Raw genomic sequence first — 16,522 nt, 5'->3', positions numbered from 1 at the left:
AATCCAATGGGAGTGTAATTTGGATTCAATCCGATCATCGTTAACCCACGGTAGCCGACCGCTTTTGTCGGCGGTGTAACTACGTTGGAGCTGTCAAATTTGGTGAATTGCTGCTCGTGGTCAGTCACAAAACCACACCCACCCTTATACCCTACCCATGTTACAAGTTAATGAGAAAGTGTAGGCTATATACCGTGAACGCAGCCTCCACTAACACAACACCATTGCCTTTAAAATGAAATCACACTGAACGTCCACGATACAGATTGAATAGAGCCCCTGGCCTAATTGCTCTATTGATCAACCATACTATTCAGGCCTCAGCTCAGCATTTGATACGGGGTCATACAAGGGCCCATGTTAAAACTTTGCCCGAAACCTAAAATGAGCACCTGAAGTTTAAAACAAAATAAATAATCTTTCCCCAGGTTTTTATTGTATATAAAAAAAATCACTGATAAAACAATACAAACTTTAAGAATTACAACGAGCATCAGATCTACTGGGTATTGTGAATAGGTGAGAGATAGGACAGATTATTTTGGCGCCACAAGACCCAGTATAAGTATACATCTTCCGTATAATAACGGATGGGATATAAACACAATATACCACGTATAGGAGTGACAGAAAATAGATGGTGAATTTATTGAGGCGACTTCCGTACAGAAGCTCAATAATAAAAAGCTAAGTCCACAGCACTGTTCTATGTAGCAGCCATGTTGTCTGATGAAAATGGACATACGGTGAACTTGTTAAGCAGTGTAACTGGCTGCTTCCGCTCCTAGCAATGTGTAGAAACTAGATTTAAACAACAAAAAAATACACAAAAGCCATTATCATCATCATCATCAAAGCTCTGCTTGAAAAAAGAAAATCAAGTCGCACACTTTGCCAAATAGAATCCACTATCAAATTACAGCAATAAAAGTTTCAACCAACCCTTTTCACATTTTCACCATCAAAATAGGACCAAATCATTATAATACATACACAAAATGACAAAACAGAAAAATCTTCAGGTTAATCTTTCGGTTCGTCTTCTACTTGATCGATTTTGTCTCGTCAATCCAAAAGGAAAACTAACAATTGAACTGAGATAAAGAAGGATCGAGTTGAATGAAGCCCAAATACAGTAAGCTCGGTGGGGCATGGAGGTTTTGGTACAATGGAGGGTTGGGTACATAGAGGTCTATACATCGGTCTCTATTATTGGGTGACTCAATCACTGACATCCATGTCGTCTTCTTCACGGTGGTCGTCTCCGTTGACTTTGGAAAGCCCAGTGCCATTGCCTTCCACCGAGTGAGGAGACTGGGCTCCGGAGTCCTGGTCGGACTCTTTCTTGTCCAGCCTCTCCCTCTCCTTCTCACTGTCGTAGCCCTGCTCTTCCTCATCATAGTCTCTGGTGACCTGCAAAGACGTCTAAGGAAATTTGAAATGACTAAGTTTAATATATCGGACACTCATTTCATATTACTTGTTATTCTTTCATACACGGCAAGTAAAACGCTGGATCTCGAACAGAGGTCAGAATACAGAAGGAAGAAAGAAAGAAAATGAACACGGACATCCTACACATCTTACATGAGGTGTATAACACAAGACAAATCATTCAGTCATTGGTGCTGACCTTTCCATCTCCTTTCTCCCCGTCAGTTTTCTCCCTTTCCTTTTCTTTGTCTTTACTCCTTTCTTTCTTTTCCTTCCTTTCATCCCGACTGCGGTCTTTATCACTCCTGCGCTCACGGTCCTTCTCTCTTTCCTTGTCCCTCTTCTTCTCCTTCTTATGTCTGTAGGGAGAGGAAAGTTAAAAGCTTATGAAACAAAGTCTCCAAATCCAAAGAGAAGTGTAGTAGTTGACTGTCTAAAATGGCTTATTTCCAGGTTACCTTAAAGAAACCTTTACATTTGAATCTAAATAAATGATTTGAGTGAGTGTTCTCAGGGCATTTACAGTTATACTTTGTAAACAAAATGTCTCATCATTTTCAGTCTCAAAATAGCAATGAAATATCACTGGCAGCATATTGAAAATGTGTTCACTAAGGAAATGCTCTTGTTCTATGAGAATCGAGATCCCCAAAACACCAACCTTCTAGGAGAGGGAGTCCTGGAGACTTTCCTCTTGGGGGATTTCTTAGGAGATCGGCTGGCACTGCGAGTCCTTCTCCGCTTTCTATACCCAACAGCATGAAAAAAAATGTAAATATCTGACCAATCAACAACATGATGAGACACAATGGTGAAACAGAGCCACAAGTCAGACATGCGGCTCTGACCAACGAACGCTGCACTAACCGATCGATACTGCGAGACCTCCTGGCAGTACTGTAGCTTTTCGGAGGTGTTTTGGAGCGCTTTTTATCCCGCTCCTCCTTCTTCCTATCCCTGTGGATCGGAGACAAGTTAATTACATCTGATCAACATTTCTTATTGTATATTGGGATTAGAGTTGTGATAACGAGGTAGAGAGTAATCACAGGGCGGTCTCAGAAGTTCAGATCGTGCAGCTTGAGGATTAAGAATGGGTCAAGTCTGTGCTCTGTGGCTCACCTGGACTTGCTTGGTGATGGTCTGCTCCGGTCTTTGGAGTGGGACCTCCCACTCCTCCTTCGGGGGCTCTTGGAGCGCCTCCTGTTCCTGGAGTGCGAGCGTCGCCTTGACCTGCTCTTTGAACGCCTGCAGATCACACAAACACAACATTAGTCTCTACCCTTAATTTGAAAACAAAACAAAAAACGTACTACCTTTACTTTTAACACAATCCAAATTATTTGTCAGGGGAATAGAGTTTGTGTTCACCTGTGTCTGGAGCGAGAACGGGACCTTCTGCGTCTAGACCTAGACCTGGAACGCGAGTGCTTCCTCTTGCTCTCCTTGTCTGCACAAACAAAACATGAAATTACTTTGGTAGAGCAAATAATAGCTTATAGCTAGGGCTACCAGTAATTTATCAGATATAATATATCCTTTGGAGATGCAATGCTTGGGCTACTCACTCCCAGGCTCGATGGCAGCAGAGATGAGTGACTGAGCCTCTCTGACCCTCTTCATGGCCTCTTCTATCTCTTTGTTGGAGGAGTCTGCCTTCAGGCCCGGATTCATGTTGATGTTCATGTTCATCCCTACACCCATGTGGTTCATTCTGAAGAAGAGGACATTATTTAGTGGTGATTTTAAACCGGGTAGTTTGGGTCCGAGATGCTGATAGGCTGAAACAGCATTCCAGCCGTGTGTATATCAGACCATATACTAAGGGTATGACACAAAACTACAAGTTTACTGTCATACGAATGTTGGCAAACGGTTTACAAAGCAATAAGGCACCTCAGGTTTGTGGTATGAGGAGGTGTGGTATATAGCCAATATACATCTGCTAAGTGCTGTATCTAGGCCCTCCGTGCACAAGAACAGCACTTAGGCGTGGTATATTGGCTATATAACACACCTCCTCAGGCCTTAATTAGAACACACTGGAGGGTCATCCAACAAATTAACAGCTCATAGGTGTTTGATGTCTTGTAATGGAAATGTTCTAGAGGCATGATGACTTACTTTGGATCCACCTGCGACATAAACTTCAGAAGCTGGTCAGTGGGAAATGACTGTTGGGGAAGAAGAGTGAAGAAAAGTGTGAAATATATAATATACAAGTTAGATATCTGATATCCTTTAAACATTTCCCTTCAACACCAGCAGTTGTGTGCGCACACAAAAATATCACCAGATTTCAAGCCAACACTCACCTGGGGGTTCATATTCATATTGGGGTTTGGAAACCCGAACGCTGCCATCGCTTCCAAGGAGGGACCGCCGAAAGGATTGCCACCCATCTACAAAAAAACAACAGCACACCATTAACCCTTTCATTGTCTATATATACACGAGCGGACAATTATCAAGTCATTAAGGCAGATGTTTAATTTGAATAACTTAAGGACCACAGAATTAAACAGAACAATTAAACATTGCATCTCTGTGCTGAGGACCCACCTGTGGATAGGACATGGGGTTTGGTGTTGGGAGAAGTCCTACCTGTGGATTAGACATGGGGTTTGGTGTTGGAAGGAGGCCTCCTCCGGGCAGAATCCCTGCAACAGCATTTGCTGGCGCCAGCAGTGACAAAGCTTTAGCCTCCTCCGGGATAACGCCTACAGAAAAACCAAACAGGCATTAGGGGAAGAAGAGAACATCAACGTCTAGACTCTACAGAAAAGGAGAGACATTTTGAAGAAAAGAAAAAACACAAAAAAACAGATGACTTGCTCAAGTATTCTTCAAAAACATTTGTAAAGGTTTCAATACTGTTACCTTTGATAGCTGCTAGATTTGAGAAGGTTTGTTCCCTTTATTATTTTAACCAGTGTAGATTGAAAAACAACTACGATTGGGAAAATAGTATATCACAATACACACTACTCCAGTGAACACTGCCAAGATTGTATCACCTGAACGTGTTTTTTAAGTCATGAACCAAACGTTAGCTAGCACAGCGGCTTCTCCAGTGGGGTGTGCTCTCAATTTTCATATAGATTGAACAAGCGACTCACGTTGGCGGCTTCACTACTAAGGAGCACACAGAGAAAAATCGAGATACACAAAACAAAAAGAATTTCAGAGAGTTGGAGGTCAACAATGATTACTGACATTTTCTACTACTTACCAGCAATACAGTTATAAGTAGGAAAAAAAACCCAGCTAGCATTCACATTTTGGGTAGGTGATATCTACGCTCCCAAGAACCTTACCTGTCACTGCATTAAATATGCAACAAATGAACCAATGCCTTTTATTTAAGTGTAAAATCAACTTGGCAACATTAGATTAGCTTGTTTGCCTAACATAGTGATCAGAAAAAAAAACTATGGTTTCAGATCTCAATGTTGCCATTGCTACCTAAAAAAAGAAAACATACAATATCTTAATCAAGATACAATAGCAAAAATAACATTTTTTTTTTTTACAGAAGACACACAAACACACTCACAAACAACATTTAAAAAGGGCACACGGGGGAGAGAATTTAGCTGCAGGAGACAAAACGGTTGGGTGGTATTTTCAGCGGGGCCTGGTATACAGGACTGGCTGAGCCAGGAAAAAGAACTGTAAAACACAACAACAAAAAAGAAAGACCACTGTTAAAGAGAGAGCACTGAACCAGTTGCCATTGCCATGTGGGGTGGATATCTAAGACAATTAACAACTAGATACAGTCAGGAACCTTAAAGTACAACATAGAAAACACAGAGATTTGCTATTTTAATCCGCCAATTTCAGGGACAGAGTGGTGAGTGAGTGCATGTAATTTCTTGCTAAATTTAAATTGGATACCATTGGTCACCCAATTCCCCAAACCAGGAAGTGCCTTAACGCTAAAGGTGAAAAAATATGAAATGCAGGTATACCAATAGCTGTGTTATTGAGAAGTGTATAGTTTACTGTTCTGTTACTCTGCTATGGTTAACTTTCTTACCACTTGGATCCAATGAGAAAACCAGATTGGACATTATACAGGTCAGATTATTAACACACCTGTTTTGATAAATATGTACTTGTGAGCAGTCAAGAAATATTTGTGTAATACATGTGATATGCATTATAGTATTAACAGTAGTATATATGCTACTGCATTCAATTTAAACTAAAATACCCTAAAGAAGAGAAAATGAGAGAGAAAGAGAAGAAAGGACACAGGAAAAAAGAGAAAGAGAAGGGTCTGGGGGGGCTGCTTGAACGCTTGCTGGCCTTTTGTAAATGCCTACAATCCCCTGTTGGCAGGCAGAGGACCACTTTCAGCCATCAAGGAGGGGGCTCTGCTTTTGCCTTCTCCACTACAACAAATCACACACACAAATAACAGAGAGAAGTTTAATAGAGGATAGTCCAATATGGGGGAGAAAATAAAAAGCATGGTTAAGTTTTTATACACATGTAAGTTCATCTCTGCTTTCTTTGGAGGAGGTGCGTCTGTCTGCCCATGGGTCTGGGCTTGTTCAGCCCTCTCAGTCGGAGCAAGTCCCAGTCCCTAAAGCAGACCTTGGTATACTGTGCTTACTGGTGGAGGAGGACAAAGAATTGGCTCTGGAGACTACTACAGACTACTCAAGGTCATCTGTGTTGTTTAGTGTCTACCAAGTCCAATGCATCATGGAAGACATTATGACCTTACAGTGTGGCAGAAACTTTATACAAGACATACGTGTATGGTTATAGGTATGGTCTTTAGTTCCACAGTATACCAAGGGTCTGGGTTGTGAGAGCTGGTATAGACACCTCTCTCCTTGCAATTAGCAGAGGGGTCGTACAAGATAGGACAGAAAGAGTGGCATGACATCATTGATCACAGAATCAGATAGGCTTGTCAGATCAAAAATGGTTACTATTCAATTCAATGGGGTTTATTGGCATGGGAAACATATGTTTACATTGCCAAAGCAAGTGAAACTGATATAATCTGAAATAGTTAGGATACACTCTTAACAGTGGATCAAGCCACAGGCTCATATCACTCCATCCTGAAATCAATGGGGGCGTCAGGCGTCACTCTCTCATCACTACATTATACAATCAAGGATCATTCATACAGAAAGGGAAGAACAAATCACCAACCTTCGGCAAAAGGGACGACGATCAGCGCCCTGTCCACGAAGACTGTGTTGGTCAGATGTTGAGACACCCCCACGGACTCGGACTCTTTGAACTTCACAAAACACACACGCGACGTCACTGGCAGAGGCGACTCACTGCAATAAAACACGTTTTTGTAGTTAACTAACGTTAGTTAGTCCGCTAGCGACACCATAATAGATTGTATATAGCAAAACATCCCCGAAGTAGCTAGGCAAACTATCGTTACCCAACTATAGTAGTTAATGATTCGCCTTCTTAGGTTTCGGGGACGGCCCGAGATGGGGCCTCCTGATGCTAACGTTAGCATCGTTAATAATAATACTACATTGAAATCAATTAAATCACAAAGTGGTAAGGAGTGATTAACTAAACAAACAATAACTGTATATAGTTAGCAACAACCGTTCAACAAATATGAGCTACTTACTCTGGTGGAAACAATTTGAGTTCTTCAATGGTTCCAAGAAACCCGAACAGCATTCGCATCTGCTCGGATGTTGTGCTTGGCGACACGTTCGTCACCTGCACTACGTTCGTGGTACAATTCATGTTTTCACAAAATACTAAAAACAAATATATATATAAACAATTACCTCTCTATTTCAGAAGTATTATTGTATACATATAGCCAATTAGTTGCTATCCTCGTCGAAGGCGTTTTATAAACTCAAATAAAGATCTCGATTCGTTTCGCCGCCATGTTGTTTAGCTTGAATACACAAAACAGCGCATGCGCATTGTGAAAGTCCTGCGGTAATGTAGCTAGTGGTGATGTGTGCCAGGAGAGGTCGCTCTCTCCCAGGAATCAAATGTGAAATTTCTCACGTTTCGGTGGCATGTAATAAATCAAATCAAATCAAATCACATTTTATTTGTCACATACACATGGTTAGCAGATGTTAATGCGAGTGTAGCGAAATGCTTGTGCTTCTAGTTCCGACAATGCAGTAATAACCAACAAGTAATCTAACTAACAATTCCAAAACTACTGTCTTATACACAGTGTAAGGGGATAAAGAATATGTACATAAGGATATATGAATGAGTGATGGTACAGAGCAGCATAGACAAGATACGGTAGATGGTATCGAGTACAGTATATACATATGAGATGAGTATGTAAACAAAGTGGCATAGTTAAAGTGGCTAGTGATACATGTATTACATAAGGATACAGTCGATGATATAGAGTACAGTATATACGTATGCATATGAGATGAATAATGTAGGTTAAGTAACATTATATAAGGTAGCATTGTTTAAAGTGGCTAGTGATATATTTACATCATTTCCCATCAATTCCCATTATTAAAGTGGCTGGAGTTGAGTCAGTGTCAGTGTGTTGGAAGCAGCCACTCAATGTTAGTGGTGGCTGTTTAACAGTCTGATGGCCTTGAGATAGAAGCTGTTTTTCAGTCTCTCGGTCCCAGCTTTGATGCACCTATACTGACCTCGCCTTCTGAATGATAGCGGGGTGAACAGGCAGTGGCTCGGGTGGTTGATGTCCTTGATGATCTTTATGGCCTTCCTGTAACATCGGGTGGTGTAGGTGTCCTAGAGGGCAGGTAGTTTGCCCCCGGTGATGCGTTGTGCAGACCTCACTACCCTCTGGAGAGCCTTACGGTTGAGGGCGGAGCAGTTGCCGTACCAGGCGGTGCTACAGCCCGCCAGGATGCTCTCGATTGTGCATCTGTAGAAGTTTGTGAGTGCTTTTGGTGACAAGCCGAATTTCTTCAGCCTCCTGAGGTTGAAGAGGCGCTGCTGCGCCTTCTTCACGATGCTGTCTGTGTGAGTGGACCAATTCAGTTTGTCTGTGATGCTAACTTGCTACCCTCTCCACTACTGTTCCATCGATGTGGATAGGGGAGTGTTCCCCCTAATAAACAGTGAATTTGATTTCTAGGCTAATTGAAATAGATGGTGCAACTCAGGCCAATAGATATTTTATGTTCAGATGGTAATCATAATGAAAACAGACATTGACTCTTTGAATATGCTTTCACAAAAGTGAAACAAACAAGCAAGAGCAATTGTTACTCTTCTGTCTGGTCCTCACTGTTTTGCGCCATGTCTCTCAGCTCCTTTAGCTCAGTCCAAATCTCAGGGGTGGTGGTATTCTGGCCTATCGTCTGTTTGTCATTCATTTTTGAAGGTCATTTGTATCTGATGCTGTAAAGGGCTGTGGGAGTACACAACCTGTTATTCGGTTGAAGGTCCCTCTTTATCTCCATAAAGTTTGTAAATGTTTTTGGTTATGCCACTTGACCTCAACCAAGCACTATTATAAGAATTATGTGTTCATTTAGTGTGTTTTCAGTCTGTACTGTGTGTTGTTTGTGAATACACTCTATTACCTTCATATCTAATTTGGTCTCACACACTTCTGAGCAAACACAGACACAGACATTAGATCCAGTCCTGGGCACTGACTGATTAGGTAGCCTACAGGTGGAGAAGTGGAGTATGCCACTAAAATAGTAATTAAACTAGAGATAGTTATTGAGCTTATTCCAAAATGACACTAATTAACTACAAGATTGCTGTAAAACACTATGACAGGGGGAGAGTAGTTTGATAAATCGTGAGGTGAAAACTGAGCTGCACTTCCTAACCTCCTGCCAAATGTATGACCTTATTAGAGACTAATATTTCCCTCAGATTAGACAGACTCACAAAGAATTTCCAAAATAAATCCAATGTTGATAAACTCACATATCTATTGGGTGAAATACCACAGTGTACAACCACAGCAGAAAGATTTGTGGCATGGTGCCACAAGAAAAGGGCAACCAGTGAAGAACAAACACCATTGTAAATATAACCCATTGTAAATCTAACCTTATGTTTATTTAATTTCCCATTTGTATTTGAACTATTTGCAACATAATATGACATTTGAAATGTCATATTGGAACTTTTCTGTGTCATTTATTTGACACTTTTGTTTATTATCTATTTCACTTGTCTTTATTCCATTTCACTTGCATTTCCCATGCCGATAAATTGAAATAAATATTAAAAGTGCTGTGGAAAGAATTGTCATGGGGGAAAAAAAGAGGTAGTTTATTTAAAAGCGTGGGGGGAGAGTAGTCTGAATTGGGTTCTGGAGGTGTACTCCAACTCATACATCGCACTCATATGCCAGCCATGAGTGTTTCCAAGCCAGTGAGGTTCACATCCACCAGTAGTGCTGGAGAGCTGCACTGGCTGGTTTCTCCTGTAAAGACAGCTCACAATGGCCCATATTCTCTGTGCACTCACTCACCCAGATCAGGTGATACCCTGCTAGGGCAGTGATTGGCTCTTGTCTCAGACCTTCCCCAAGGTGATTGGTTGAGTGACTAGCACCCTGCATGTGACCTCTACAATGAGCTTCCTCCCACATGACCAGAGGAAGCGTGAATGATCTTATATAGTTTGAAATCAGCCCAGACAATCTCTATTACGGTTTTATGACAACATTTAAAATTAACTTCTAAAATTAACCATAATTATAGCATACATTTTTTATATGTATTATTTATATGAAAATTCCCACATAGGCACAGTTGTCTGCGTTTGTTTCTGCATATAGTACAAAATCAGACAAACTACAGTGAAGCATCATGGGAATATGCAAATCAGGACAGCTATGATTGGCAAGTTAAGGGATCGTTTGTGATTTTGTTTGTGATTTCTACTTCCCCAAGTGGATACCACTCATGGATGTAATTTATGTTCATCCCATTTCAATCCAGTAGACAGCAGCAGTGTACTTTAAGAAAATAATGTGTTAGTCTTAGTAAAATGAAAATCATACGAAAGAGTGCTTTTAAAAAAAAAAGTATTTATTTTGAAACGGTTTATTTTTGATAATTTGGGGCTTTAACCCCAGAACTGCTCACATCAGAAAAAAAAAAGATGTATATACACCCAGAGGTCTCATGCCCAACTTCATAAAAATGTTAGGTGGATAGCAATATTACAGGGATTATATTTTTAATATGTAAATATATAAATACAGTGCCAGTCAAACGTTTGGACACACCTACTCATTCCAGGCCTTTTCTTTATTTTTACTATTTTCGACATTGTAGAATAATAGTGAAGACATCAAACTATGAAATAACCCATTTGAGTTACTGTTAAGGGATTTTTAAAAAATCAATAATGACTAATTATGTATACATTTCAATCAGGACTGACTAATCAGAATATTATTATGTTACTGTATAGATGTATGAATTTTCTTTTAATCCTAGTACTGAATATAAGGTGTGTAATTATAATCAAGAATTAGAACAATGACTGTCTGTTCCTTGGTGGAAATTAATGAACTTATCGTCAGACTGGCTAGTATGCTTATCTACACAGAAAGACCTTGGCTCGGTCATAAATTATATAAATTGGTGGGAGAACTATACTGCCATTGTACCAGAGTGGAGAAGAGATGGGACAGTTCGAAAACTAATGACGTCATTTTCAGTTTATAACCTGTGGTAAATTGTATCGTGTTCAGGACTCTCGAGAATAAACGCTACTGATTGATTTTGAGACTGGTCTCTGTCCATTTTATGCAAATAAGGATCTTACAAATTCTTAGGAGTGGGCAGAGTGTTAAATTGATTAAATTGGTTAAATAAAACATAAAGGAATTTAATTCCTGTAACAGTTACCTCTGCTGCAGAGGATAAGTTCATTACAGTTACCAACCTCAGAAATTGCAGCGCAAATAAATGCTTCAGATAGTTCAAGTAACAAATACATTTTCACAAAGTCTGCTGCCTCAGTATGATGGCAATTTTCATATACTCCAGAATGTTATTTAGATTCATTGCAAAGTCTCTCTTTAACATGCAAATGAACTGAATCCCCCCAAAACATTTCCACTGCATTTTAGCCCTGCCACAAAAGGACAAGCTGACATCATGTCAGTGATTCTCTTGTTAACACAGGTGTGAGTGTTGGCGAGGACAAGGCTGGAGATCAGTCTGTCATGCTGATTGAGTTCGAAATACAGACATGCTTCAAAAGGAGGGTGGTGCTTGGAATCATTGTTCTTCCTCTGTCAACCACAGTTACCTCTGTCAACCACAGTTATCCTTACTGGCAAGGATATTGCTGCCAGTAAGATTGCACCTAAATCAACCATTTATCGGATCATCAAGAACTTCAAGGAGAGCGGTTCAATTGTTGTGAAGAAGGCTTCAGGGCGCCCAAGAAAGTTCAGCAAGTGCCAGGACCGTCTCCTAAAGTTGATTCAGCTGCGGGATCGGGGCACCACCAGTACAGAGCTTGCTCAGGAATGGCAGCAGGCAGGTGGGAGTGCATCTGCACGCACAGTGAGGCAAAGACTTTTGGAGGATGGCCTGGTGTCAAGAACGTCAGCAAAGAAGCCACTTCTCTCCAGGAAAAACATCAGGGACAGACTGATATTCTGCAAAAGGTACAGGGATTGGACTGCTGAGGACTGGGGTAAAGTCATTTTCAATTGTTTGGGGCATCCGGAAAAAAGCTTGTCAGGGGAAGACAAGGTGAGCGCTACCATCAGTCCTGTGTAAAGCATCCTGAGACCATTCATGTGTGGGTTTGCTTCTCAGCCAAGGGAGTGGGCTCACTCACAATTTTGCCTAAGAACACAGCCATGAATAAAGAATGGTACCAACACATCCTCCGAGAGCAACTTCTCCCAACCTAAGTGGCTCGGGGAACAAAACATCGATATTTTGGGTCCAAGGCCAGGAAACTCCCCAGACCTTAATCCCATTGAGAACTTGTGGTCAATCCTCAAGAGGCGCGTGGACAAACAAAAACCCACAAATTCTGACAAACTCCAAGCATTGATTATGTAAGAATGGGCTGCCATCAGTCAGGATGTGGCCCAGAAGTTAATTGACAGCATGACAGGGCGGATTGCAGAGGTCTTGAAAAGGAAGAGTCAACATTGCAAATATTGACTCTTTGCATCAACTTCATGTAATTGTCAATAAAAACCTTTTACATGCTTGTAATTGTACTTCAGCATTCCATAGTAACATTTGACAAAATATCAAAAGACACAGAAGCAGCAAACTTTTGTGGGAATTAATATTTGTGTCATTCTCAAAACTTTTGGCCACGACTGTATGTTAAAACGTCCCCCATGGTTTCCTCACACACATCCTTTACTCCAAACAGTTCCCCATAAAAACTACTTCCTTTATTCCTTCTGTATCTGTTTTTAAAAGCCCATCTTAATTTTTTTTTATCTGTCATTGTTCTACCTTTACTAACTATTTTCTTAAAAAAGTACCTTGTGCACTTCTCCCCCTCTTCTAATTCCCTTTCCTTACTTCTTAAAATAACCCTCTTACTTTTCTGTTCTGCTAAAAAATGCAGTTTCCTTTTTTACTTCTTTAATTTCATGGTTAAAATCAAAGCCCTGTTGACCTAGATTAAAATACCTTTCCAGTCGCCTCTGCAGTCCCACCATGCGTCTATCTGTGTCTTTCCTTTTCGTCTTTCCTATCTCTCTGAAGAAGGTCCTCGTCCTACCCTTCACCATTTCCCACCACCGTTTCCCACCACATTTGCGGAATATCAGACAAAATCATTCCATCTTCTCCCACTTCTGTCCACTGCACTTCTCCTCATTACGCCAAGCGGATGCTTCACATTTATACATCTGGAATGGGGCGCACGCAAGTTGACAGTTATTGCAGATGCGTTTTTTGGTAGCTGAAGGAATTATTGGATTTCCTCATCCAAATATGACAATTTGGTCATTTCTAAGGTATAAAACCCCTGTCTGAATATGGTTTAGTTAGTTTACAAAAGTAATTGATTACTTTCTGCAAGTTATTCACCTCTAAAACTCATAAGGTAGCAACGATATTAGATAGCCAGATCAGCTAGCTAGCTCAAGAACTAGCTTGTATACAAGGAAACTTCCACGACCAGAACCAAAATAAAAGAAATTGAGAAATCATCAGATGGACAATTAACAGCAAAATATGGTATGGTTTTGAGTACTCCTCATTAGAATTTGTATTTAGTATTTATTATGGATCCCTTTTAGGCTACTCTTCCTGAGGTCTGGCAAAATTAAGGCAGCTATTTTAAAAACATTATAATACATTCATTACAGAATTCACAACACACTAAGTGTGTGCCTTCAGGCCCATACTCCACTACCATATATCTACAACAAAAAATCTATGTGTACATGTGTGTATAGTGAGTATGTTATCATGTGTGTGTATGCATGTGTCTGTACCTATCTTTGTGTTGCTTCACAGTCCCCGCTGTTCCACAAGGTGTATTTTTATCAGTTTTTTAAAATCTGATTCTATTGCTTGCATCGGTTACCTGATGTGGAATAGAGTTCCATGTAGTCATGGCTCTATGTAGTAATGTGCACCTCCCATAGTCTATTCTGGACCTGGGGACCGTGAAGAGACCTCTTGTGGCATGTCTTGTGGGGTATGCATGGGTGTCTGAGCTGTGTGCTAGTCTTTTACCAGACAGCTCGATGCATTCAACATGTCAATACCTCTCACAAATACAAGTAGTGATGAAGTCAATCTCTCCTCTCTGTGTACATCCAAGGGCCAGCCATGTTTCCCTGTTCTGAGCCAATTGCAATTTTCCTAAGTCCCTCTTTGTGGCACCTAACCACACAACAGATCAGTAGTCCAGGTGCAACAAAACTAGAGCCTGTAGGACCTGCCTTGTTGATAGTGCTGTTAAGAAGGTAGAGCAGCGCTTTATTATGGATAGACTTCTCCTCATCTTAGCTACTGTTGTATATGTTTTGACCATGATAGTTTACAATCCAGGGTTACTCCAAGCAGGGTTACTTACCAAGCAAGGTTACTCTCAACATTATTTATTACAAGATTTAGTTGAGGTTTAGGTTTTAGTGAATGATTTGTCGCAAATACAATGTTTTTAGTTTGAACTATTTAGGACTAACATATTCCTTCCCAACCATTCAGAGATGAACTGCAGCTCTTTGTTAAGTGTTGCAGTCATTTCAGTCATTGTAGTAGCTGACCAAACCACTGGCATGTCATTAGTAATGATTGAAGAAAAAAGGGGCCTAGACAGCTGCCCTGGGGAATTCCTGATTCTATCTGGATTATGTTTGAGAGGCTTCCATTAGGCCACCCTTTCATGTGTGAGTTCCAAATATCTCTAACGAGTTTTTTTATGCACGTGATGTTAGAATGTTCTCTCCATTCCAGAATGTGATTGATACGTAACAGTACATTTTATCCGCGCTGCCCTCAAACTAAAGCACGCAGCCTGTTTATATTTATAGGTTGTTTTAAGGTAACGTGAGGTAACGTTACACATTTTATAACCTTTATGGTGTTATTGTCAATCATGCTTACCTAGCTACATTATTCTATTAGCTCTGTAAAACAATGCTAGTTGCGTCAGAAAACTATTAGCTTGTGTTGTATTTTGAAGCTACCCTGGCCTTATGACTCCCAAGTGGTGCAGTGGTCTATGGCACTATATCTCAGTGCTAGAGGCATCACTACAGACACCCTGGTTCAAATCCAGGCTGTATCACAACTGGCTGTCATTGGGAGTCCCATAGTGCAGCGCACAATTGGCCCAGTGTTGTCTGAGTTTGGCTGGAGTAGGCCATCATTGTAAATAATAATTTGTTCTTAAATTACTTGCCTTGTTAAATAAATATAAAATATGACCATGGTTTGTTTATTTGGTCTATTCAGCATAGCTCTGTTCTGCCCTGCCTTGCCCCCTTGTGGAGCTCAAAAGTTAGATTCTTACTGTTATAACTCAAATCTGTGATTTTGTCAATGCAATAAACTATTTTTTATAGCAGTGTTTATTATGTTACTTCTTTGTAGTATTGTTTTATTGCTATATCCTTATATTGTATTCTAATGAATAATTCCTCTTTATTCTGTGCTTTCAGAAACTAGAAACATTATTTTCCAATATCATAACTGGAGCTGGACATCTTTGGAGCTGAAGAATGAGGACAGCTTTTGTATGCTAACGTACACTCCTTGACAGTTTTACTGGATGAAAACACAGCAAGAAAACACGTATGCCAATATGTAATAGTCATCTATTTTATTGCAGTATTGGTAGTTGGTTCAACAACTTGTTTTACTAGAGGACAAAAAACTGAATATGCATAACCCATATTTAATATCCATGCAGTGACTGAACAACAACTGCATTTCCACCCCCATCTCTAAAGGCATAGTATCATGGCAGGTCACCTGTCAGGTCAGTCAGTCACTTATTGCTGCAGATGTGCTCAATAATGCTTGAGCATGTGATACTCCTCAAAGCATGGTGAAATACATAGAGGTGTATCACAAGCTAAACACATGTATTTTGTCATCTTCCTCTGCTTACTTCTCCTGGCGCCAGACAGGCAGACTTTGCAATGCCTCCGTGTGCGACTACCTTGAGAATCAGTTTGAGGGACTTTGCAGGGAAAATGCCGTGCAGTGAGGCGTAGGGGATTGTCTGCAGCAGGACGACCCCCAGTGGATGGGCGCAGAGGGGTGTGGTGCTCCTCTAGCAGCTCTCTCATGAGGTTCTCTCTGTATTTTTGGTAGGTAATTACTTTACCTATGAGGGAGTGGGGAGGATGAGGAAAGTTAGAGGATGATGAGGCAGTGGGTAGGTGGGTGAGATATTGTCACTATAATTGCATAATGGATTTGTATGTGAACTGTACATCCAATGACAAAAATACCTTGTTCAGTAATCATCTCACCTGTTAGTTGGCGGTGAACTATGCTGCCGTTGAGGACAGCAGTGTCGATCAGATGGAAAAAATATATTCTTATACCACTTGGTCGTTTTCCGAGTGCATTCCACAAAGCTGTCTATCATGTCCGCCTTATCCACGGCCCCCATTTTGAGGTTATAATCA

The 16,522-nt window shown here is 40.6% G+C and overlaps 1 protein-coding gene across 7 annotated transcripts; it reads right to left on the bottom strand.

The window, feature by feature from the left end:
- Nucleotides 1–414: 414 nt before the first annotated feature.
- Nucleotides 415–7,374, bottom strand: LOC109871689 (serine/arginine-rich splicing factor 11). Of its 7 annotated transcripts, none has more exons than XM_031807150.1 (13): nucleotides 7,061–7,359; nucleotides 6,613–6,746; nucleotides 4,452–4,569; nucleotides 4,039–4,154; nucleotides 3,750–3,836; nucleotides 3,559–3,608; nucleotides 3,003–3,148; nucleotides 2,806–2,884; nucleotides 2,557–2,682; nucleotides 2,302–2,391; nucleotides 2,096–2,179; nucleotides 1,634–1,793; nucleotides 417–1,425 (listed from the first exon to the last, which is right to left on the bottom strand). In XM_031807150.1, exons 4-13 carry the CDS (start codon nucleotides 4,051–4,053, stop codon nucleotides 1,222–1,224), a joined length of 1,041 nt encoding a protein of 346 aa, XP_031663010.1. In that variant the 5' UTR covers nucleotides 4,054–4,154; nucleotides 4,452–4,569; nucleotides 6,613–6,746; nucleotides 7,061–7,359; the 3' UTR covers nucleotides 417–1,221. The 7 variants fall into 7 exon arrangements, with proteins under 7 accessions (XP_020318244.1, XP_020318243.1, XP_031663010.1 ...); XM_031807148.1 differs by having other exon boundaries at nucleotides 420–1,425; nucleotides 4,452–5,834; nucleotides 7,061–7,362; XM_031807146.1 differs by having other exon boundaries at nucleotides 463–1,425; nucleotides 3,997–4,154.
- Nucleotides 7,375–16,522: the final 9,148 nt, after the last annotated feature.

The sequence above is a fragment of the Oncorhynchus kisutch genome, linkage group LG27, assembly GCF_002021735.2.
Source record: "Oncorhynchus kisutch isolate 150728-3 linkage group LG27, Okis_V2, whole genome shotgun sequence".
NCBI lineage: Eukaryota > Metazoa > Chordata > Actinopteri > Salmoniformes > Salmonidae > Oncorhynchus > Oncorhynchus kisutch.
The sequence above is the reverse complement of the archived record's forward strand: the minus strand, read 5'-3'. Positions and strand labels throughout refer to the sequence as shown.